The 25,450-nt window shown below is 34.4% G+C and overlaps 1 protein-coding gene across 11 annotated transcripts in view; it reads left to right on the top strand.

Moving 5' to 3' along the window:
* Positions 1–25,450, top strand: part of LOC114338004 (F-actin-monooxygenase MICAL3) — a 688,439-nt gene that overhangs the window by 572,433 nt on the left and 90,556 nt on the right. For all 11 annotated transcript variants that reach the window (XM_050647134.1, XM_050647137.1, XM_050647132.1 and 8 more), the window contains one exon: positions 24,557–24,719. In XM_050647134.1, the coding sequence (XP_050503091.1) occupies positions 24,557–24,719 (163 nt within the window). The remainder of the gene's footprint in view (positions 1–24,556; positions 24,720–25,450) is intronic.

The raw sequence follows: 25,450 nt of genomic DNA, 5'->3' as shown, positions 1-25,450 counted from the left end.
CTGTTTCTATTGTGAACTCAATATTACTATGAAGTGAATTAATGTATGATAGAAATTGGTCAAGTTGTCTGTTAGTTCCTGTAAAGCAGACTAGTATGTCATCCACGTATCTCCACCAATATAAGAACTGTTTAAATACGGGGTGTTTAGAAATTGTTGTTTCAAGTTGGTTCATAAATATATCTGATAGTAATGGGCTTAGACTGACAGAAATTCCTCTGACAAAAAATAACTTCGAGACAGAACTAAATATCATTAGACAAATAGCAGTAAACAATGGCTATAACGAACAAACAGTTAACAACATTTTAAACCAAAAACTCCATAAGAAAGCCTTGAAATTAGTGTATCCACCACCACAGAAAGAACCCAGTACCTTCTGCTCTCTCACATATACTGGCAAAATAACAACAAAAATAGCCAGATACATAAAGATAATACATAAAAGAAAGGAATAACACCAGCTTTCAGAACTAACAACAACTTAAGCAAACATATTAAAAACAATAAAAGCCGAAAGAGAAAGCAACTACAGAGTGGTGTGTACAAACTAACTTGTGGTGACTGTCCGAAAACTTACATCGGTCAAACTGGCAGAACTTTTGACAAACGGATAGCAGAACACAAAAGGGCTTTCAACAATAGAAAAACAGACACTTCTACATACGCACTTCACCTTCTAGATCATAATCATTCTTTCAATGAAGAGTTTCAAATTTTACATATTCAAAATAAAGGCCTTAAGCTATCACTTTTAGAATCAATGGAAATTAATAAATTGAAAAATACAGATATAATTCTGAATGACCAACTCGAGACAAACAGCTCCCCACTCCTCAACCTCTTCAGTTAAAGACTTAAAAAGGCAAACACATTGTAAAATATATCACTTGAGAAAGGCACTTTGCCGAAACAGCTGTAGTAATAACATAGTTGTAATAAATTTTGTGGAAGTATAGAAAACAAACGTTTTTCAGTGTTTTATTGTGAGATAAAATGAACTTCCATCAAGTAACGGTCGAATCCATCAATTAAAAAGAGAAATGTGGGATAAGAAGTGCCAGGAAATTAATACCTACCTGGGAGGCATAAAATGTACAGAAACATGGAAGTTCCTCAATAAAATAGGAACCAACGAAAGGAAGAGCACAAACATTCAATTAATATCCACACAAAAATGGGAAAAGTACTATGGGGAACTACTGACAGAAAATAGGGACGAATACTTTACTCAATCACCAACAGAGGTTAACATTGAAGGAGAAGATATAACAATACAAGTGACAGAAATTAGAAAAGCTATAAAAGAACTGAAAAACGGTAGGTCTCCAGGACCAGGGGATATCCCAGCCGAACTAATAAAATGTGGATCACATAAATTGTTTGAAACCGTCAGTTGGTGCATAAATCAATTTATAAATGGTTCTCCCGTACCCGACGAGTGGAAAATTGCTTATATTTCGTCGATCCATAAGAAAGGAGATAAGCTTAAATGTGAAAACTATAGAGGGATATCAGTGACTAGTACATTCAGCCGTTTGTATGGACGAATAATTAGAGACCGCATTGAGAAGGAGTACAAAGACCAAGAGGAAGAAGAACAATCCGGTTTTCGAACAGGAAGAAGCTGTACTGATAATATCTTCTGCCTCAAACAACTAATAGAAAAAAAATTAAGCACAAATCAAGAAACCCACCTCATGTTTATTGACTTGCAGAAGGCGTACGATACAATTCCTGTAAACAAACTCTGGAACGTGTTACGACAGACGAATATTAGTGTCACCTTAATAAAAGCCTTAAGAAATTTGTATGAAGGGTCAACATCACAAATAAAACTGGAAACAGATTATCGCAAAGCTTCCTGGTTAATAAAGGTCTACGTCAGGGGTGTTGTGTATCACCGACCTTATTTAAAATATATGTTGCAAAAGCATTGAAAGAGTGGAAACGAAAATGCAGAGGCATGGGCGTAGACCTTGGAGAGATTTGCTTATATACATTGCAGTTTGCTGATGACCAGGTTGTTATAGCAAACGATAAAGATGATTTAGAGTACATGGCAAGGAAATTACAAGAAGAATATAGAAAGTGGGGACTAGAAATTAATACAGAAAAAACAAAATACCTGCCAATAGGTACCGAACTATCGAACATCACATTAGAAAATAATGAAATCATCATGCCCTGCGACCATTACACATATCTAGGAATCGTTTTTGACACAACGGGGAAAGATGATGAAAAAATAAAGAGAAGAATAACACAATCCAGAAAAACAATAGGTTGTCTAAACAGCGTACTGTGGAATCATGAAATAGGAAAAAGAAGAAAACACAATATCTACGAATCTTTTATTAAAAGCAGTCTATTGTACGGAGCAGAAACTTGGCGGATAACCGAAAACAACAGAAGAAAACTGGAGGCAGTAGAAATGGACGCTTTTAGAAGATCAGTAGGAGTGCCACGCAGAGAGAGAATACGTAATGATGAGATAAGACAGCGAATGGGGGTTGACGGCTCTCTAACAACAGACATAGAAAGAAAACAGCTGATATGGTACGGACACGTCCAGAGGATGGATAACTCAAGACTCCCTAAAATAATTATGCAATGGGTACCACCAAACCGCAGAAAGAGAGGAAGACCCAAGAAATCTTGGAGAGAGAGAGAGTAACGAAGGCGATGAGCGCAAGAGATCTAAGAGAGGGCCAATGGGATGATAGAGTGTCATGGAAATTAGGCATCGGACAACGTCGCAAGACGTTTTAAAACCGATTGATATATATAATAATTCTATCTCTTTATTTCCATTGTATACCAAGTTTTGGTGAAATATCTAGAATTCGTGCTTTTTTTTTGTAGCCGTCTTTTAATATTGGTACTTATTTTGTATAGTCCTAGTCTACTTGTAATTCTCTATACAATTTGTGTATTACCTCTACAAATATGTTCATTTCATTCTATTAGTCTTGTCTTATAAATTTTATCAACAAAAAATTTTTCTCAGATTAAAAAAAACGTTAATTTAAATCGTAGTATCAGATGGTAGAGCTGTACGGAATTTTTTACCGTAAATGTGGACTTGAAGTGAAATTAGTACACAATAAAATATCGATATTTCATATCCAGTTAGACGAGTTTCTAAAAGAATTTGACTATCTTGAATTGGTCAGTTTTGTGAGTCCAACGCATTGTCCACATACACATCGCATTATTGGTTTTGTGAAAGTTTTTATAATGATCTTTACCATAATACCATAAATCGATTTTAAAGTGTTAAAATATTAATTTATTTTACTTTCTGGCATCTGAGGAAAACACATGTGATTTTTATTTGATTTTATTTGATTTATTTTTATTGAAACAAATATTATTTCTTAAAAAATTTAAAACCCACTGTATGGTGGAGATATGTAGATGATGTGTTCTCAATATGGCCTCATGGATCACAATTGTTATATACATTCCTGGATAATATAAACGAAAAGAAGAGACAATAACATTTACTGTTAATTAAAATGAGAAAATGAATACAGTAACACACTACCTTGTTTATAGAAAACCACCTCATACCAACAGATATCTAAATTACAAATCAAATCATAACATCTTCTTCTCCATTTCCTTTTATATATGCAGTACTGTCTGTTTTGCTTCAACGCGTTGCAACGGTGCCTTTTATTCTCCCCCTAAATTTTCATTTCATTTTTTCCTTGGGAGTCCTATACTTTTTTTTTGCCTAACGGTGTTTTGTCCCTAGCTATTCTTACTATCCTTGATTCAGACATTGTGCTTATGTGTTGATTCCACTCTTCTGTTCTTTACCCAGGTATTTATATTGTCTACCCCACATATGCGTCTGATTTCCTCACTTCTCACCCTGCCCTGTAGTCCTTTTCCAGCAATCCTTCTTAAGATCTTCATTTCGTTGGTCTCCAGTTTGATGTTTTTGTGTTTTGCTTGTGTCTGGCCTTGATTCGGCCGTGTAAGTCATAACTGGCCTAATAATAATTAACTTATACATATTATATTCGGGCCATTGTTTCCACTCTTAGGTGTTTGTTTTTCCAAATTGTGTCGTTTAGGCATCCGGCCGTTCTATTGGCTTTAATTATTTGGTCTCTTACCTCTTCTTCGATATTGTTGTCAGCTGATAGATTAATTCCTAGGTATTTAAAAGTCATTACTTGTTGTATAATTTGATTGTCTAACTCCAATTTGCCTCTTTTTGTATTTTTGGGCTAATATTTTCATATTCATTTCTTTTGCGGCAATGTTGAATTCGTGTAGTAATCTTTATAGGTTGCCTTCGCACTCGGCTACTAACACGGTGTCATCACGCCGTAATAGAGTATTTTTATCTCTCTATCGCAAATTTTGTACCCTCTTTTTTTCTTCATTTGTTTTATTATTGCATCCAAAATGATGTATAGACAAGGTTAACAACCTTAGGTGTTTGTTTTTCCAAATTGTGTCGTTTAGGCATCCGGCCGTTCTACTGGCTTTAAATATTTGGTCTTTTACCTCTTCTTCGATATTGTTGTCAGCTGATAGATTAATTCCTAGGTATTTAAAAGTCATTACTTGTATAATTTGATTGTCTAACTCCAATTTGCATCTTTTTGTTTTTTTGGGCTAATATTTTCATATTCATTTCTTTTGCGGTAATGTTGAACTCGTGTAGTAATCTTTGTAGGTTGCCTTCGCACTCTGCTACTAACACGGTGTCATCACGCCGTAATAGAGTATTTTTTCCCTCTTTGTCCCCATTTGTACCCTCTTTTTTTCTTCATTTGTTTTATTATTGCATCCAAAATTATGTATAAGCAAGGTTAGCAACCTACCTATCGTAAAATGAACCAGTGCTCAAATCATATCATCAATAGTAAAAAGGACGCATTAAAATACGATAGTCAAAATTACTTGTTCTAACGAAAATTCGTTCTTAGAGGAGAAGCATATGCTTTATTAAAACATTATTACCCGTTGTCGTTTAAAAATAAGGAATTTTTAAGAATGGAATGGAACAACTTAGAACGTGATCATATAACATTAACAAGAAGTAATACGAGGATAATAGCAATACCGTACATAAAAGAAATGAACATATAAGTGCAAAGATTAGTATAGTGCTGAAAGAAATATATGGTAAAAAGATCAAAAAAGCGGATTTAATTGTGTTAAAGGAAACCAATAGCGTCGCAAATTGCTCGACACAATTAGGCAAGGCTTAAACGGCGGCTTCGCTGGAGAAAATATTCCCATGAGATTTTTTTGCATAATCACATTCGTGAGACACCCCAGAATAAGGTTGAAGAAGTCGCCCACGCGAAAAGTGGTCCTAATTTGTTCAAACAATTATTTTTTTAAACAAATTGCAAAATTCAATATTTTTTAACCCGGACAAATTTTTTTAGGTTTTTTGGACCATTCACAACAAAAAAGGTCTCTTGTAATTTTTCTCTAAATTTGATCGTTTTCGAGTTATATAATTTGAAAAAAAAAGGGAAAATGGCCATTTTCAAGACTCTTTCAACTCTTTACAAATTATTATTATGAAAGTCAGAAAGTGACTAAATCAAAGTTCCCTACCCTACAAGATCCTGAAGAAATTTTTGTCATAATTTTAATACTAAGCTGTTATTTTTAATTATTAACAATGAGCGGTAAGATGGTATTGAGGCGGCTCAATATGAGTGCGAGTAAGATGCACCATTGGACCGCCGGAATTGCATCTCTTTCGCACTTACTATTGACGGCCGCCTAATACGTGCATGTCGCTCATTTTAGTAATTAAAAATAACTGCTAAGGAATTAAATAATGACAAAATTTTCCTCAGGATCTTGTAGGGGGCTTTAATTTTTGATTTATTCATTTTCTGACTTTCATAATAATAATTTTTAACCGAGTTATTAAGCCTTGAAAATCGCCATTTTTCGTTTTTTTCAATTTTAAATTGCTTATAACTCGAAAACGATCAATTTTAGAGAAAAATTACAAGACCTTAAGAGACCTTTTTTGTTCAGAATGGTCCAAGAAAAACTAAAAAAAAAAGATGTCCGGGACAAAAATATTAATTTTTGCAATTTGTTTAAAAAAATTGTTTAAACAAATTGGGACCACTTTTCGAGTGGGTGACTTCTCGAACCTTATTCTAGGGTGTCTCACGAATGTGAATATGCAAAAAAATCTCATGTGAATATTTTTTCCAAAGAGGCCGCCGTTTTCGCCTCGTCTAAATGCAGTAGGAACGGGATACCCTATTAAAAAGGAAATCAATAGAAAGAAAATACCAGTATTAGTAAATCAATAACATATCAAGGATACATCATTTATGTTTTAACCATACAGATAAAATCAGAGTTTGGTTGAGAGTAAACTAAATGTAAGACCCAACTACTTACCATGTCGGGATGGTGTCATGAGGTTTTTTCCTTATGATTTACGATGGTATCAATAATAGAATAATTTTACTGTTATCATTGCACGTGGTTGTCTTTTTAAATACCAATCAGATACTATAATTTTTCTGATGGGTATTCTTAAGTTAAAGTTGATTTCATGCAATCGAATGAACTTTCCAATAAAGTCGTCCCAGGAATGCAACTCAAAAATATTGACTATATTATTTTAAAGTCATCTCCTTTAAAATTTATAATACCGGGTGTCCACTTATATTTTCCCCCATTTTAACTACCTATAACTTCTAAACGGCTCAAGATAGAAACATGCGGTTTTCGCTGAAATATTTTATTTTAGTAAAAGTTTTGTATGAATCGATTGAGTTTTTTATATCGCTTTCAATTACAAAAATAAAAATGGCGGATTTTTGAAAAAAACTTTGTTGACTTTTTTTTAATGGAACACCCAGTATATTTATTTGTAAAATTATTCGTAAAATTATTTGTAAAATTGAGGTAAAAATTCCCTCATCTTCCTTAGTCTCAGCATCCGTATGGCTTGCAAATTGTAGAAGCCTCGGAGGTGTAACCAGAGAAGGTTCCCATTGTTTTCATTCTGGTGGGATGTAGAATAGCATTATGTTGTTTTATATGCCATTAGAGTGAAAACTTAGTCTTTTTGCTAGCAGTTGCCGCTAGGGCATCTATGCCATTTCGTTCGTTGCAATCCGGGACTGCATGCTGGGGTTTGTTTTGGTTGGATCAGGGAGAGCAGCATATGTGCCTCCTAATGAGAGACTAATAAGTTTCGAAACCGGTAGGGGGGCTTGCAGCACTCTCTGATTGGACTAGAATATGGTTCGGCTGTGTTTTCGTTTTGCAACGAAATTGAAAATGGTTATTCATTTTTTATTTACATTTACTCTGTGTGGAGTATGAAGGGAACCATTCTCGTTGGAACTTTACCGCGCTGAGCAGATGGAACGTGAATTGTAAATTGTAGAATTCCCTCATCTTCCTTAGTCTCAGCATCCGTATGGCTTTCAAATTGTAGAAGCCTCGGAGGTGTAACCAGAGAAGGTTCCCATTGTTTTCATTCTGGTGGGATGTAGAATAGCATTATGTTGTTTTATATGCCATTAGAGTGAAAACTTAGCCTTTTTGTTAGCAGTTGCCGCTAGGACATCTATGCCATTTCGTTCGTTGCAATCCGGGACTGCACTCTGGGGTTTGTTTTGGTTGGATCAGGGAGAGCAGCATATGTGCCTCCTGATGAGAGACTAATAAGTTTCGAAACCGGTAGGGGTGCTTGCAGCACTCTCTGATTGGACTAGAATATGGTTCGGCTGTGTTTTCGTTTTGCAACGAAATTGAAAATGGTTATTCATTTTTTATTTACATGTACTCTGTGTGGAGTATGAAGGGAAACATTCTCGTTGGAACTTTACCGCGCTGAGCAGATGGGACGTGAATTGTAAATTGTAGAATTCCCTTCATCTTCATTAGTCTCAGCATCCGTATGGCTTGCAAATTGTAGAAGCCTCGGAGGTGTAACCAGAGAAGGTTCCCATTGTTTTCATTCTGGTGGGATGTAGAATAGCATTATGTTGTTTTATATGCCATTAGAGTGAAAACTTAGTCTTTTTTTTAGAAATAATCAATTGCAAAATTTAAGTAAATTGCAAATGCATAGTCTACCTAGTAATTAATAAGTTTAAAAGTTAAGCTGCTGCATATGACACCCAAATATAGACACAAAAATGATAATAAAAATACTACTTGTGCAAAGGGTACTGTAATTTCTTAGTTATTGATTAAGAAATTCTTCTACTGAATAATATGGTCTTTCAGATAGGTAGGCTTTTGTCAGTTTACGGAATTTGGGGAAAGATGCTGCAGATTTAAGTTGTGCTTTACTAATTCAGAGGACGGGGTCGGCATATAGACGTCAAACGTAGAATTTCTCGTGAAGTAGCCCTGATTAGGTCTTGGTGGAAAGACATGTACATAGTTATTTACGAATTAAGCAAACAGTTTCTAAAATATACAAAGATGGAAGGGTTAAAATTCCGTGATCTTTGAAGTAACTTCTGCAATGTGTTGTTCTTCTGAGGCCAAACAGATATCTAATTGCTCTTTTTTGTAATTTGAAAATAACATCGAATTGGGCAGCTGTACCAGAACCCCAAAAAGGAAGACCATAACGAAGATGTGACTCGAACAAAGAAAAATATGTTATTTTGGAAGATGCTAAATTGAGTTCATTCGAAACAGATCTTAAAGCATAGCAAGCTGAGGATAGTTTCTTCCTTAACAAATCGATATGGTGGGACCATTTAAGGTTGCTGTCTAAAAAAATACCAAGAAATTTTACAGAATCAACGGTACTGATCTGGCTGTTATTAAGAGGTAAGGGTTGAAGAGCTCCTTTATAAGACAATGCTACTGTTTTATCTACGTTAAACGAGAGTAAATTAGAGTCAGACCAGGTGTTTATTGTAAGTAGATCAGAAGTTATAGTAGCATGAAGAGTTGCAATATTTGAGTTGCTCCAAGTGATGCTGGTATCATCAGCAAAAAGAAAGATTTTTCCATCGATTTTTAAACTAGTGATGTCATTAATAAAGATAAGGAAACGTAGAGGACCCAATACTGAACCTTGAGGTACCCCACATAGAATGTTTTTGAGACTAGAGTCTGTATCATTTGCTCTAATCAGTTGTTTCCTATCATCCAAGTAAGATTGGAACCAATCTAAAGAAATACCTCGAATTCCGTAGAAATTTAGTTTTTTCATCAAAATGTTATGATTTACACAATTAAAAGCTTTGGCGTAGTCACAAAAAACGGTGGCAGTGTGAAGATTATTGTTCAGTGCTTGATAAACCTCATGTAGTACAGAAAAGATAGCATCAGTGGTGCATTTATTATTTAAAAAGCCGAACTGATTTTGTGATAAAATGTTGTTTTCAACTAGAAAGGCTTTTATGAGTCTCTCAATAATTTTGGAGAGTACCGGTAGTAGTGCAATAGGTCTATAATTGCAGGTATTAGATATTTCACCACCCTTATGAAGAGGAATAATGATGGCTGTCTTCAGGCACTGTGGAAATTTACCTTTCTCAAAGTAATCATTAATTAGTGAGATGAGGACTTCTAACACATTTTCTGGGAGATTAGAAAAAATTTTTATCGATAGACCATCAGTACTACAGGAAGATTTGCTTTCCTGCAAATATTATATATATAATCGGTTTATAACGTTCTACGACGTCTTCCGATTCCCAATCGCCATTGCTCTCGATCGTAGCACATGTCTTCGTTCAAGCCTCTTTCTCCGATTTCCCTATGGATTCCTTCTATCCAGCTTTTCCTAGGTCTTCCTCTCTTCCGCCGTCCTTTTGGTGCCCATCGTAGCACTTGCTTGGGTAATCTGTCTTCTTCCATACGTTGTACGTGGCCAAACCATCTTAGTTGCTTTGTTTTTATATCGTCCATTATTGTATGCTTTACATCCATTATCTCCAATATTCTTGTATTTCTGATTTTTTGTATTCTTGATATACCAGCAGATCTTCTCCAGAAGTCCATTTCAGTTGTTCTGAGCATATTTTCGGATTTTTCTTTAAGTGGCCAAACTTCGCTGCTGTATGTTATAATGCTCTTAACAATGCTGTTATAGATGTTACGTTTATTTTCTTTGGAGACACTTTGGTCCCATAGGATTTTGTTCAATAATGCGATAGCTTTCCTTCCTTGTGTGCACCTTTCTTGGATATTCTTGTCCAACGTTCCATCTTGTGTAATTGTAAGACCCAAGTATTTATATTCCTGACAGTGATTAATAGTTATTTCATTTTCCAACGCTAGATCCTGCTGTATACCTCCAACGCACATATATTCCGTTTTCTTGGTATTCACTTCTAAACCCCAGTTCCGGTACTCTTCTATGATTTTTCGGGTCATATATTCAATATCGTGATAATCCTGGGCCATAAGAATCTGATCATCCGCAAAACATAGAGTGTATAGCATGTTATCATCATTTAGCGGTATACCCATATTCTTACATTTCCTTTTCCAGGATTTCAAAACTTGCTCTAAATATATTTTAAATAGTGTCGGCGATAGACAGCAGCCCTGTTTAAGACCCTTATTCACTTCAAATCCTGATAGTCCTGTCGCCAGGGGGGGTACAACGGCCTCGTTAATTCAGATGGACTTACTCAAGTTTTTTTTATGTATTTTGACCCGTAGAACACGAATTTTTTGGGTAACAGTTGATCCGAATGTCGATAAGATTGTTATAGACCAAGAACTTGAGGAATCAAATAACAGCGATTTTTGGCAAAACAAAACAATATTTTGTATTTTTTGGGCCATTTTAAGTAAAAAATATTTTTACAAGTTTTTTCGTAGGATGCACAGTTTTCGAGATAAACGCGGTTGAACTTTAAAAAAATCGAAAAATTGCAATTTTTGAACCCGAATAACTTTTGATTAAAAAATAAAATAGCAAGTCTGCTTACCGCATTTAAAAGTTTAAGTCAAATTATATCGGTTTTGATTATTTGCATTGGTAAAAATTTATTTTTTTATTGTTTAACAAAGCTATAAACACGTAGGGTTTCCCGTGCTTTTACATGCGTTTTAACGCATGTAACGTAGAAATAGTCTTGATTGCACTAGTACCTATTCTACCTACTCGTTCGATTTTAAATGAGAAATCATAGAAACATCACTCACGCACTAGTTGTTTGTAGCTTTGTTTAACAATAACACAATAAATTTTTAGCAATGCAAATAATCAAAACCGACATAATTTGACTTGAACTTTCAAAGGCGCTAAGCAGAATTGCTATTTTATCTTTTAATCAAAAGTTATTCGGGTTTAAAAATTGCAGTTTTTCGATTTTTTGAAAGTTCAACCGCGTTTATCTCGAAAACTGTGCATCCTACTAAAAAACTTGTAAAAATATTTTTTGCTTAAAATGACCCAAAAAATACAAAATATTGTTTTGTTTTGCCAAAAATCGCTGTTATTTGATTCCTCAAGTTCTTGGTCTTAACAATCTTATCGACATCCGGATCAACTGTTACCCAAAAAATTCGTGTTCTACGGGTCAAAATACATAAAAAAAACTTGGGTAAGTCCATCTGAATTAACGAGGCCGTTGTACCCCCCCTGGCGACAGGACTATGACGAGATTTCCTTGCCTAGCTTAACTTTTGCTATATTATGTTGGTATAGATTTTTTACAGCTTTAATGAGGTTCAGACTGATGTTAGTTTTTTCGAGGGCTTCCCAAAGTTTACTTTGTGGTACAGTATCGTATGCTTTTTTTAAGTCTATGTACACTAAATGCAGTTCTTGATTGTAGGCTATTTGTTTGTCTATTAACTGTGTTACACAATATAGGTGGTCAGTGGTGGATCTGCCAGCGCGGAAACCGGCTTGCTCTTCGGCCTCTAAGTCCTTGTATTCTTCTTCTATTTTATTTTTGATAATTTTTCCGTAAACTCTGCTGATGGTGCTTGTGACAGATATTCCCCGGTAATTATCGCATATATTTCCTGCAAATACCTTTCTAAATACCTATCTTAACATAAAATTTTCACCCATTTTGGTTTGTTTTTATAAATATCTATTTATTAATAATAAAATCGTTTTCTATTACTTCCATTTAGCGCGACTATGATATTGTCAAAATATTAATCTTAGATAATGTCAAAGATTACCACTGTTGCCAAAGTTTATGATACTATCTCCCGAAGTTATATTTTGTTGCTACCTGTTGATCGCTACTGTTTACTCTTAAGGGGTTACATAGGTGTTGCGGGTAAAAAAAAGTGACTTTTCAAAAAAATTATATCTCGAAAACTAAAAATTATTTTTATTTCTAGTTGGAACATGTAAAAGTATAGTACTTAAGGTACTCTCAAAAAAATTTTCAGCCAAAATATTCATTTTTGTAGAGTTGACTGCAATTTTTCGACAACAGCCCTTTTTTGCGGTGGGCAGCATATCTAAGTCCAGTCTCATCTGAAATCAAAAAATCAAAAAGTTTCTTGTAGTTTATACCTCTGGCTAGTGAATGAACGAAGGAATTTTTATTTGGTGAAGTTATTTTTGTTTTATAAAAAAAAACTACTTTAAAAATGGTCATTTTTGAAAAAATGAGAAAAATTGGAGTCGAAAATGTATTTAAACTTATATAAAATCGTCAAATTTTATTTTTTTTTAATTCCTTCTTTCATTCACTAGCCAGAGGTATAAACTACAAGAAACTTTTTGATTTTTTGATTTCAGATGAGACTGGACTTAGTTATGCTGCCCACCGCAGAAAAAGGGCTGTTGTCGAAAAATTGCAGTCAACTCTACAAAAATTAATGTTTTTGGCTGAAAATTTTTTTGAGAGTACCTTAAGTACTATACTTTTACATGTTCCAACTAGAAATAAAAATAATTTTTAGTTTTCGAGATATGTATAAGTTTTTTAAAAAGTCACTTTTTTTACCCGCAAGACCTATGTAACCCCTTAAGAACGATTTCCGAAGTTTAAATAATTAAAACGTCAAAATAAACCTATTTTAAAATAAAATTGTGACTTATTTCCAATAAATATCTTTCTTGTATGTTTTTCTACCGCGTTAATAGATTTTTTATCGTTTTTAAATAAAGAAGTGACAAATATCAGAATAGGTAGTAAGTTTTTTAAAAAGTCACTTTTTTTACCCGCAAGACCTATGTAACCCCTTAAGAACGATTTCCGAAGTTTAAATAATTAAAACGTCAAAATAAACTTATTTTAAAATAAAATTGTGACTTATTTCCAATAAATATCTTTCTTGTATGTTTTTCTACCGCGTTAATAGATTTTTTATCGTTTTTAAATAAAGAAGTGACAAATATCAGAATGGGTAGTTTAGGAAGTACCCATTCACGCTCCTGACCGTTAAATACTTGGCTGTGTGCCTAATCGATAAATAAAACTATTTTTCTACTTGACTGTGTATCACTGCCTACTAGAATCTTTATGTTTCCTTAATACATAGGTAATTTATAAGAGCTTTAAATCATGGTTTGATAAATGGGACACATTTTATTTATAAAACCCATTAAAACCAGAAAACCATTGAACTTTCCAAGTTGTAGAGATATAGAAATGTTCAAAGAATATTCTGTCAGTAACTGGCAGGTTAAAAGGATCGATTCGAAAGAAGTAAAAAACATTGCAGTTTTTTATAAAATACCACGTTTTTTCCCAAAATTTTCGGTCCTTTTTTCACATGTGACATTAGGGCGAAGTAGTTTTATTATCGAACCAGATATTACCAATATATTATAACCCAATGTTTTTAGTTTATCAGAATTTTAAAATATTGCAATAGGTGCATGTCGCTTAATTTGCAATTACAGTAGAACCCCGCAAATTCGAACTAATTGGGGGGACAGCCGGTTCGGATTCCGAAAAGTTCGGATTATCCGAAAGATAGCCTGGAAAGCATGGATGAATAGTGCACTTTTTAAGGAATGATATGAAAAACAATTTGTTCCATCCGTTTCGATATTTAATAAGGAAGTGGAAAAGCTGTTGACCACCTTATTGCAACCCATGGACCAGGGTATTCTGCAGTTTATAAAACTTTACTATAGAAAAAATTTGGCACGGACTGTATTAGAAGGCGAGGAAAGCCGTCCACTACTGATAACCTGAAAAAAATCACCGTAAAAGATCTCATTTATTGGGTGGCTGAGGCCTGGGACAACATCCCTTAGACTTTAATTACAAAATCATGGAAGAAGTTGTGGTCAGATTTACAATTTGAAGAAGCTCCATTACAAGATGAACTAGAAGTCGTAACACCCAAGATGTGAAAACAAAGAAGAAAGTGCAATTACAAAATGTATTGAAGCTGACGACAATGGGCACCAATAATTTACGGATGAAGACATTGTAGACTTGGTTCAACCTTAAGGCAGCCCTAATGAAGAAGAAGAAAGCGAGAAAGAAGTTTTTCTGCCAGATCGTGTGTCACACGCAGTTGCCACTAACCGCTTGTTCATATGCAGCTTGTTCATATAGGGCGGTTTGCTAACGTCGACGCCGCGGTTTACCTGTTTTCCCCCTGTTTTACTTGATCTCACCCTAATGCCGCCTTTGAAGTCACCAAGATAAACAGGGGGAAAATAGGTAAGCCGCGGCGTCGACGTTGGCAAACCGCCCTATATGAACAAGGCCTAAAGCTCTGGATGTGGCTCTACGTTACGTGGAGCAGAACTCTGGTGGAGCAGAACTCTGCTGCGTTACCGGTCGATGTAATGTTTATGCGTAAATGGTTTAACATCGCTTCGTTAACTCGCTACACCTCCATGCGTCAGACGAAAGTTACCGACTTCTTAAAGAATACGCCTTATTAATACTACATTGTTAAATTTTCTGGTTTTACTCGCTACACCTCCATGCGTCAGACGAAAGTTACCGACTTCTTAAAGAATACGCCTTATTAATACTACATTGTTAAATTTTCTGGTTTTACTATTAGTCCAGAAAGCCACTGCGCATCCGCTAGGAAAAATATTCTAATTCGGATTTTTTGCACAATCTTACTCAAAAAGGACCCCTTTTAACAAATTTGCATGTTGCCAGGACAAAAAGTTGGTCAAAAATTTTTTAAACGTTTTTTTTTTGTTTTATTCCTAAAATTATTTTTTTTGCATGGAACAAATTTTTTTAGGTTTTTTGGATCATTCCAAACAGAAAAGGTCTTTAGTGACTTTTCTCTAAAGTTGATAGTTATTGACATATAAGCGATTAAAAATTGAAAAATTGCGAAATCGGCCATTTTTAACCCTCAAAAACTATGTGAAAAACTGAAAATTTGAATGTTGCCAAGGCAGGTAGATATTTTTTAAACATCGATTGATAAAATCCCGAAGAATGTTTTGCAATACAATATCAAAAACCCCTTTGTTTTTTAATTGCCAATCAAGCGTGCGCGACACGATTTCCACCGTTGCATGTGTATACAGTATGGTGCAAATGAAATAAATAAATTCGGTATTTCGTAAACCGGTGACTTTAAGAAAAAATCCCAAAACAGGTCGGTTTTTATTTTTAAGTTATGATATTGTGGCATATATAGTATACTAGTGACGTCATCCATCTTGGCGTGATGACGTAATCGATGATTTTTTTAAATGAGAATACGGATTGTGTGCTGGCTCATTTAAAAGGTTCTTCAATTCTCTATTCAGTAATTTAAACATGTACATAATTATTTATTTGGGTGTCCAAAAAATTTTTATTAAATTAAATAATTTGGCAAATTGACAAAAAAATTAAATTATTGGACACCCTGAATAAATAATTATGTAAATGTTTATATTACTGAATAGAGAATTGAAGAACCTTTCAAATGAGCTAGCACACGACCCCTATTCTTATTTAAAAAAATCATCCATTACGTCATCACGCCCAGATGGATGACGTCACTAGTATACCATATATGTCACAATATCATACCTTAAAAATAAAAATCGACCTATTTCGGGATTTTTCCTTAAAGTCGCCGGTTTACGAAATAACGAATTTATTCCTTTCATTTGCACCATACTGCATACACATGCAACGGTGGAAAATAGTGTCGCGCACGCTTGATTGGTAATTAAAAAACAAAGGAGTTTTTGATATTGTATTGCAAAAAACTCTTCGGGATTTCATCAATCGATGTTTAAAGAATATCTACCTACCTTGGCAACATTCAAATTTTCAGTTTTTCACATAGTTTTTGAGGGTTAAAAATGGCCGATTTCGCAATTTTTCAATTTTTAATCGCTTATAATATGTCAAACACTATCAACTTTAGAGAGAAGTCACTAAAGACCTTTTCGGTTTGGAATGATCCAAAAAACCTAAAAAAATTTTGTTCCATACAAAAAAAATAATTTTAGGAAAAAAACAAAAAAAAACCTTTAAAAAATTTTTGACCAACTTTTGGTCCTGGCAACATGCAAATTTGTTAAAAGGGGTCCTTTTTGAGTAAGATTGTGTAAAAAATCCGAATTAGAATATTTTTCCTAGCGGATGCGCAGTGGCTTTCTGGACTCTACAGTGCTAGTCAAAAGTCCGTACCCCCCCTCGTATCTTTTGAACGGTTATACCTATAATAGTGAAATTTGGAGGAAGGAAATAAACGGACGTAAGCTTCTTAATTAGTTATGACAGGTGACGTAATAGTGACAGATGACGTTACAGAGCCACTGTGACCGATAATTTTAAATAGGACCTTATGGTAAGTGATACCTCGTTTGAAAGGTATTTAGAATACCTATTCAGTCATACTAATTTTTTTGAGTTTAGGTTGATTTTGATTTTGGTGAATAAATTAAATAAATATAATATTGTAGTTTCGAATTTAATTAATAAAAATTCAAATGTCCGCCTATTAATTTTTTGGCAAAAAAGTTGACGTTTTTTAATTCTCTAGTAGTTTTTACGTCAACGTCAACCTGTTTGACAAGTAATCATAGGCGGAATTTTGAATTTTTATTAATTAAATGCGAAACTACAATTTTATATTTATTTCATTTGTTCATCAAAATTAGCTTAAACTCAAACAAAATTAGTATGACTGAATAGGTATTCTCAATACCTTTCAAACGAGGTATCACTTGCCATAAGGTCCCATTTAAAATTATCGGTCACAGTGGCTCTGTAACGTCATCTGTCACTATTACGTCACCTGTCATGACTAGTTAAGAAGCTTACGTCCGTTTATTTTCTTCCTCCAAATTTCACTATTATAGGTATAACCGTTCAAAAGATACGAGGGGGGGTACGGACTTTTGACTAGCACTGTATGTATAATAAACATGTTTTTAAGTTTTTGTCTTGAATTTTTAAATTTTTTTAACTTTCCGTGGGCTCGGATTTGCCGAACGTTCGGATTAGCGGGGTTCGGATTTGCGGGGTTCGGATTTGCGGGGTTCTACTGTATATTTTGAGTAACTTAATTGACTTTTTGTTTTTTTTTTAATGTGGAACACTTTGAGAAATAGTCATTTCTTATAGTTGTTTTCTCTATCCAAGATCTTGACATTTGATAAATTAAATGTGTGGCCTGTTTTGTTAGAATAGTACCCTAATGCACAAGCAATTTTTCTCTGTTTTGTAGTCACTTCTGTGCTGCGTTATTTTTTATTTTAACCACTTCTGTTTGCCCTATATACTGTCCATTACATTCAAGACTTTCTTGTCAGGCCACACGCAGTCGCACAGGGAGGAATTTGTGATGTGTCAGTACTCTGCGGACTAGTTCTTAACCTATTTTTTCCAGTACTTTCCAAGTAGTTTCCAAATTGACATAACCAAAAATTGCTACTTCTGTGATCTGTCGCCTCAGTACTAACACGTTTTTCACACTCCCTTTTTTTATCAGCTACGGATGTCGTTTCTCATCTTGTCCTAGTTGATTAAATAATTTCGTTGTTCTCCTTCCACAGTTTCCATTTTTTTCGAAACATGGAAATAATTTCAACCCGTTTTGTGATATAGACCATTTCGATAAAAAAATAATTATTCAAGATCGTTGTTAAATGCTACCAACTACAGGCAAAATAACTAAACTTTTTCCAAAATTCTTTCCATATAATTTTTGACGTGATTGAAAAATTTGTCATTAACACTAGCAAAACGCGCGTTACCGTTTGGTTTTTAAGAGGTGTAACACTTAATAAATTGACACATTTTTCACAAGAACAGAGTTAATTCAAGAAAAATGATAATAATAATAGTCTCCCGTTTTATACTGCTAACGCGGCTTTGGTATTATAGCGGGGTAGTCTACTGTATCTAGGGCCTACGGTAACAGGAAGCCTAAGGAAGGTAACAGGGCCAGTGCTACGATTCAACTAGGTACCTATTATTACCCCCGATTTTACCCAAGGTACTCATTTTATTCAGTCTGAGTCGACCTGCGGCCTATATACAAGGTGTCCCGAAAAATAGTGCGTTACTTAAAGGTGTGGGTAGAATGCACCATTTTAAAGGAAACTTTCTTATAAAGTTTTTTTCTAAAGTCGTCTGTTGCCTCAAAAGTTGTGAGCGGCCGTGGAGTAACGGCATAATCGCTAGCCTCATACGCCAGTGCACGTGGGTTCGAGCCCTGCCAAAGACAAACCATTTTCGTTTCCATTAATGGCACGAGCCGTCTCACCGTGCCTCGGAGAGCACGTAAAGCCGTCGGTCCCCCTGGGCTAGTGTACATCGGCATTAGTTACTTAAAACAGGGTTAAAGATGTAAATGGCGCCGGAACTGTCCGAAAGAATCTCCCCGGCAAAAATGCCATACGATATTTATTTTGACATAGCGAAGCTATTTAAAATTGTAAACACAAACAGTCATATCATAATTACCTGTTACCCGAGAATACATCGTATTGCTGTGGTATTGTCATGATTTCGATCGCAAGTATCATGTTAAATACGTAATACCTATAGTGTATAATTAGTGCAAGATTTAGGTACACCAAGGCGATTTACCTCGAAGTTTAAGGATTTGTAGATGGTTTCAAAACAAAATGTATAAAGTGTTGTGTGCAGATAAAGCTTGTTTTAAGAGAAATGGTGTTTATGTGTTTTACTTTAATAATGCCAAAAGTACGAGTATTAATGTATGGGCTGGGATTATTAGTAGTCATCTGATTGAACCACTCGAACTTCCCATAAGATTGAATGGAGAAGTGTAATACTCAAATTTTTTGTAACATGTTCTACCGATAAATACTTCTTGAAGACGTACGTAGCTTGATTGAGTTGATTGTAATAAAAATTTTTCATCATGTAAGTTAAAACACTATACAAACAAACTTTATTTATTAGATATTTAATAAACATAAATATTATGCTGTTTTTCTATCACTGTTATCAGTATTTTATCAATACATAATATTATGCCTAGTGGTCAATGATTCATGATAGTTGAGTTCTAGTAAAATTATTTTTACACAGAAGAAGGAACGCAGCGTTGCCGGCTGTATTTGCATTTCTGTGGACATTAATCAAATGCATTAAAATTAATAAATTATTTTTTTTTTGAAACTGTTGACTTTACAAAAAAATTTTATCAGACTTTTTTGCTCTAAATGGTGCACTTAGCCCGTACCTTGAAGGAACGAACTATTTTCCGGGACGCCCTGTATAGACCTTTTTAAAAATGTCTAAGATAGCTGTTCTCGCCGGCATGGCACCGGGATTCGTACACTGGCCTACCTGAATGAAAGTCAGACATCCTACCGCCTGAGATACTCCGGCCCAAAAAATGATGAATGCCTGAATTCTCGAGCAAAATACCTACACGTCTACGTTGTGGTACACATAGTCTATTCTCTATTTAAAATTAACGGTTTGTGGTACTGATAGGGAGAGGTTGACAAATGGCAGATGTCTATATCATTAAAAAATGTCCGCTTTTGAATAAAAATCTCAACCTGATTTAACATTTTCATCAAATCCTGTGATTATTGCCAAATATCAGGGTGGACTGTTTTGAGTAGCCAACCTTGCATGAAAACGAGTAAATTAAAAATAAAGATTATTCGCCACGTTTCTGCATTTAAATTTAATAATAACCCCCTCTGTGGCTCAGTGGCAAGAGCGCCTACCTTTGGACCCAAAGGTCGTGAGTTCGAATCTCACCTGGGTAGAGAATTTTTCATTTATTAAAAATTAATGGATGAAAGTGGTTTCTATCCTTGTGGAATCGGGACTCACTGGAGCGACCGCAGTTGCAAAGACAATGACGTCGACTTTGCTAGGTAACAAAACACTTACTCAACACACACTACACATTACACTAGGTGCCTGATTGGAAAAATCCATTGTACCATGCCAATGGCCACGAGTTGTCGAGAAATTAAGCTAAATAAAAAAAATGCATCATGGATTATCATATTTTTAATACTACTGTTTTGACCGAAGGTCTCAGTAGAAATAATTCAAATTTTACCGTTTGCTTTACCGTTAGTCCTGTCGCCAGTGGGGGTACAACGGCCTCTTTAATTCAGATGGACTTACCCAAGTTTTTTTTATGTATTTTGACGCGTAGAACACAAATTTTTTGGGTAACAGTCGATCCGGGTGTCGATAAGATTGTTATAAACAAAGAACTTGAGGAATCACATAACAGCGATTTTTTGCAAAACAAAATATTTTTTTGTATTTTTGGGTCATTCTAAGCAAAAAATGTTTTTACAAGTTTTTTCGTAGGATGCATAGTTTTCGACATAAACGCGGTTGAACTTTCAAAAAATCGAAAAATTGCAATTTTTGAACCCGAATAACTTTTGATTGAAAAATAAAATAGCAATTCTGCTTACCGCATTTGAAAGTTCAAGTCAAATTCTATCGGTTTTGATTACTTTCATTGCTAAAAATTAATTTTTTTATTGTTAAACAAAGCTATAAACACATAGTGATTTAATGATGTTTTCAATGCATTTCTCATTGGAAATCGAATGAGTAGGCGCGCCTACAGACAATTTCTACGTAGATTACGTACATTAAAACGCATGCATTGGGCACGGGAAACACTATGTGTTTATGACTTTGTTTAACAAATAAAAACTTAATTTTTAGCAATGCAAATAATCAAAACCGATAGAATTTAAGTTGAACTTTCAAATGCAGTAAACAGAATTGCTATTTTATTTTTTAATCAATTCGGGTTCAAAAATTGCACATTTTCGATTTTTTGAAACTTCAACCGCGTTTATCTCGAAAACTATGTAGTGTAGGAAACAAAGGTTGAACCTTGCAAAATGGACACAAGTCCGGTTTTATTTTTTTTCTGGTATATCAAGGGGTGCTTATTATAAGACTAACTTTTTCTGAAAAAAATTCGCCCCGAAACCTTCCTTTTCACCCCTTTAAAGGGGGTAATTTGTGGTTTTTGCGGAACGTAGCCCTTCCTGTAACTTTTACACAAAATTTCTTTTATAGAAATATGAAGAGGACTATATTTTCTACGATTTATTTCCGACACCATCTCTCTATCATCCACCGTTTAGCGGGGGTGGCGCCCTAAAGTTGAGAAGTTTTTAAAAAAGATGTTTCTAAAAAATATATATTTTTCCCTAACTTTAACGGAAATTAAGAATAAATCCTGCGGCAATTATTCACAAATAATTGACTGATTTTTTGGTATAGGTTTCACTTAAGGGTAATTGCCCTTTTTTTAATTACAGGGTGTTACATTTTAAAAAACCTCTTTTTATACCATCTGAACCGTTTATGCTAGAGTAAAAAGACTTTCAGCGATTACCCATGTACTGGTGTTATTTACAAATTTGTATAATGCACCCCCATTTTTTCCTCGGAACCACCCCAAAAAAAAGAAGAATTAATAAATAAATTAATTTTCTTGGAATCCTTCACACACAATGCCCTTTATTAATATGCTTCATATATCATTTTATGCACGTTATTATTACCCATGCATGGACACCAAAAGCAATTTCCTAGTGCAACCCCTGTAGCAAAAAAAAATAAATAAATTGGGGGGTTGAAAATTTTTTTTTGTTTTTTGCTTTTTGATCCATATGGGCATATACTTCATCAATAGTGCTTTTCAAAAATATATATGGTTATTGCAACATCTCTGCGAAAACCACCCCTATCCTTGAAAATATACTGCAGAAACTACCCCTATCCCTTGGCGAGCATGTTTTTACGATTTTCTCATTACCTATGTATTCTTTTTAAACAAAACTTATACAAGTTTAAAGACCACTATTTACTCTAAAAATTATGTCCTATTCATTTTTTCGTATAAGCAACCGTTACGGCACAGTGGCGCCGTAAACCTCATATATGCTTTGGCGGGCTCCAGTTTTTGTTTTTTTTTTTCGTCATCTGTTCGTTTTATTGATAAAGTACATATGCAAAATAAAACAACACAGTGTAACCTACAAATTATGACTTATGCACATTTTACATTCTTTGCTCCCCAAAGCCACAGTGGTGGCCCAAAATAAATTTTTGCATATTTTCGCCACCTACATGCATTTTATTGCATTAATGCTACCTTAACAGCACAATATTTACCCTTAGGTGTTCGCTACGCAGTGGCGGATCCAGGGAGGGGTGATGGGGGTGATCACCTCTCCCCCTCTCTAACCAAGTGATATTATATTCAAAGATTATAAAAATATTCATTTATTTTTATAGAAATTTAACCAATTGGCACCCCCCTCTTAACGATGCTGGATCCGCCACTGTCGCTAAAGCATAAAAAGTCATTCTTATAAAAATAATATTAATATAATATAAGTATTTCTATAAAAATAAGTGAATATTTTTATAATCTTCAAATATAATATCACTTGGTTTGAGAGGGGTGGGGGGTGATCGCCCCCATCACCCCTCCCTGGATCCGTCACTGCTTAGCGACCACTTAGGGGTGAATATTTTGCTATTAAGGTAGCATTAACGCAATAAAATGCGTGTAGGTGGCGAAAATATGAAAAAATTTATTTTGGGCCACCACTGTAGCTTTGGGGATCAAAGAATGTAAAATGTGCATAGGTCATGATTTGTAGGTTACACTGTGTTGTTTTATTTTACATAAGTACTTTGTCAATAAAACAAAGAGATGACGAAAAAATAAACAAAAACTGGAGCCCGTCAAAGCATATATGAGGTTTACGGCGCCACTGTGCCGTAACGGTTGCTTAAACGAAAAAAATTAATAGGACCTAATTTTTAGAGTAAATAGTGGTCTTTAACCTTGTATAAGTTTTGTTTAAAAAAAATGAATAGGTAATGAGAAAATCGTAAAAACATGCTGGATAAGGTATAGGGGTAGTTTCTGCAGTATATTTTCAAGGATAGGGGTGGTTTGCGCAGGGATGTTGCAATAACCATATATATTTTTGAAAAGCACTATTGATGAAGCATATGCCCATATGGATCAAAAAGCAAAAAACAAAAAAAAAATTTCAATCCCTTATTTTATTTATTGTTTTTAGCTACAGGGGTTGCACTAGGAAATCGCTTTTAGTGTCCATGCATGGGTAATAATAACTTGCACAAAATGATATATGAAGCATATTAATGAAGGGCATTGTGTGTGAAGGATTCCAAGAAAATCACTTTATTTATTAATTCTTCTTTTTTTTTGGGTGGTTCCGGGGAAAAATGGGGGTGCATTATACAAATTTGTAAATAACACCAGTACATGGGTAATCGCTGAAAGTCTTTTTACTCTAGCATAAACGGTTCAGATGGTATAAAAAGGGGTTTTTTAAAATGTAACACCCTGTAATTAAAAAAAGGGCAATTACCCTTAAGTGAAACCTATACCAAAAAATCAATCATCTATTTGTGAATAATCTCCGCAGCATTTCTTTTTAATTTCCGTTACAGTTAGGGAAAAATATATATTTTTTTAAAACATCTTTTTTAAAAACTTGTCAACTTTGGGGCGCCACCCTTGCTAAACGGTGAATGATAGAGAGATGCTGTTGGAAATAAATCGTAGAAAATATAGCCCTCTTCATATTTCTATATAAGAAATTTTTTGTAAAAGGTACAGGAAGAGCTACGTTCTGCAAAAACCATAAATTACCCCCTTTAAAGGGGTGAAAAGGGGGGTTCCGGGGCGAAATTTTTTCAGAAAAAGTTAGTCTTATAATAAGCACCCCTTGATATGCCAGAAAAAAAATAAAACCGGACTTGTGTCCATTTTGCAAGGTTCAACCTCTGTTTCCTACACTAATGCATCCTATGAAAAAACTTGTAAGACCATTTTTTGCTGAGAGTCACCCAAAAAATACAAAAAATGTTTTGTTTTGCGAAAAAGCGCTGTTATGTAATTCCTCAAGTTCTTTGTTTATAACAATCTTATCGACGTCCGGATCAACTGTTACTAAAAAATTCGTGTTCTACGGGTCAAAATACATAAAAAAAACTTGGGTAAGTCCATCTGAATTAAGGAGGGTGTTGTACCCCCCCCCCATGGCGACAGGACTACGTTTGCTTAATGTGCTTTTACTAACCTGAATTTCTTTATCAAAAATAATGTGTGTAACTAAATAATTATTCCTTTTAATCATTGCGTATATTTTCAACCTATACTTTTTTGGTTACAGCAAGCGACAAGCCCGACTTGGGTCTCGAGGAACTCCAGAGTTTAAATGTAAAAGAACGCTTCCAAGTTTTCCAACAAACTCAGTCGGAGACTCAAGAGATGGACAGAGGACCCACTCCTGTCAATGTTAAAAAGTCACCCTCCATTTTATCGAAACTCGCAAGGTAAGAAGACAGAGATTAAGAACGAAAGTTACTTTTGTCAGTTATTTGTTGCAAGACCGTCTTGCAACAAGACTGTCTTGTAGTGATGTTGATTATAGTTACTTTCGAGTAATCGTTACAAATCGTTACTTTTGTATAAAGTAATCATTTACAGTATTCGTTACTTTGATTACTTTGATTACTTTTGTTACTTTTGTATTTGAGTACCGGTAATCATATGGAGAATCGCATTTCTCAGTACATATTTTGTATTAGTTGGATATTTTGGTTACTATGATTACTTTTGTATTTGAGTACCTATTATCATATCGAGAATCGCATTTCTCAGTATTTTGTATAAGATCCGATATAACAACGACCTTCACCGATCTATTTAATGGATAGAAATTAAATGATATGTAATCTATGTTAAAAATTATTAAAAACAAGGGGTACCCGACATAATTATGTCCAGACTAATTAATAATTAAAAATATTTTTTTTTATAGATTCTACTAATTTTTTGGCCCGGGCAGATATTATTTTAGATTTTTGGATCATAACAATAAAATACACATAAACCAAGGCATATAGGAAAAAATAAATGATTTTTACGGAAATAGTGAAACAGGAAAAAGTTTTCAATAGAAAAATGGGTGGAAATGCATAATTGCGGTATAAAATGCATCCAAAAGTACATAAACATTCATCCATGATTAAATTGAAGAGCATGGGACTCAATGAGTCTTATT

This window comes from Diabrotica virgifera, chromosome 3 (assembly GCF_917563875.1).
Source record: "Diabrotica virgifera virgifera chromosome 3, PGI_DIABVI_V3a".
Classification (NCBI taxonomy): Eukaryota; Metazoa; Arthropoda; class Insecta; order Coleoptera; family Chrysomelidae; genus Diabrotica; species Diabrotica virgifera.
Note: the sequence above shows the minus strand (reverse complement) of the source record. Positions and strands in the feature narration are given on the sequence as shown.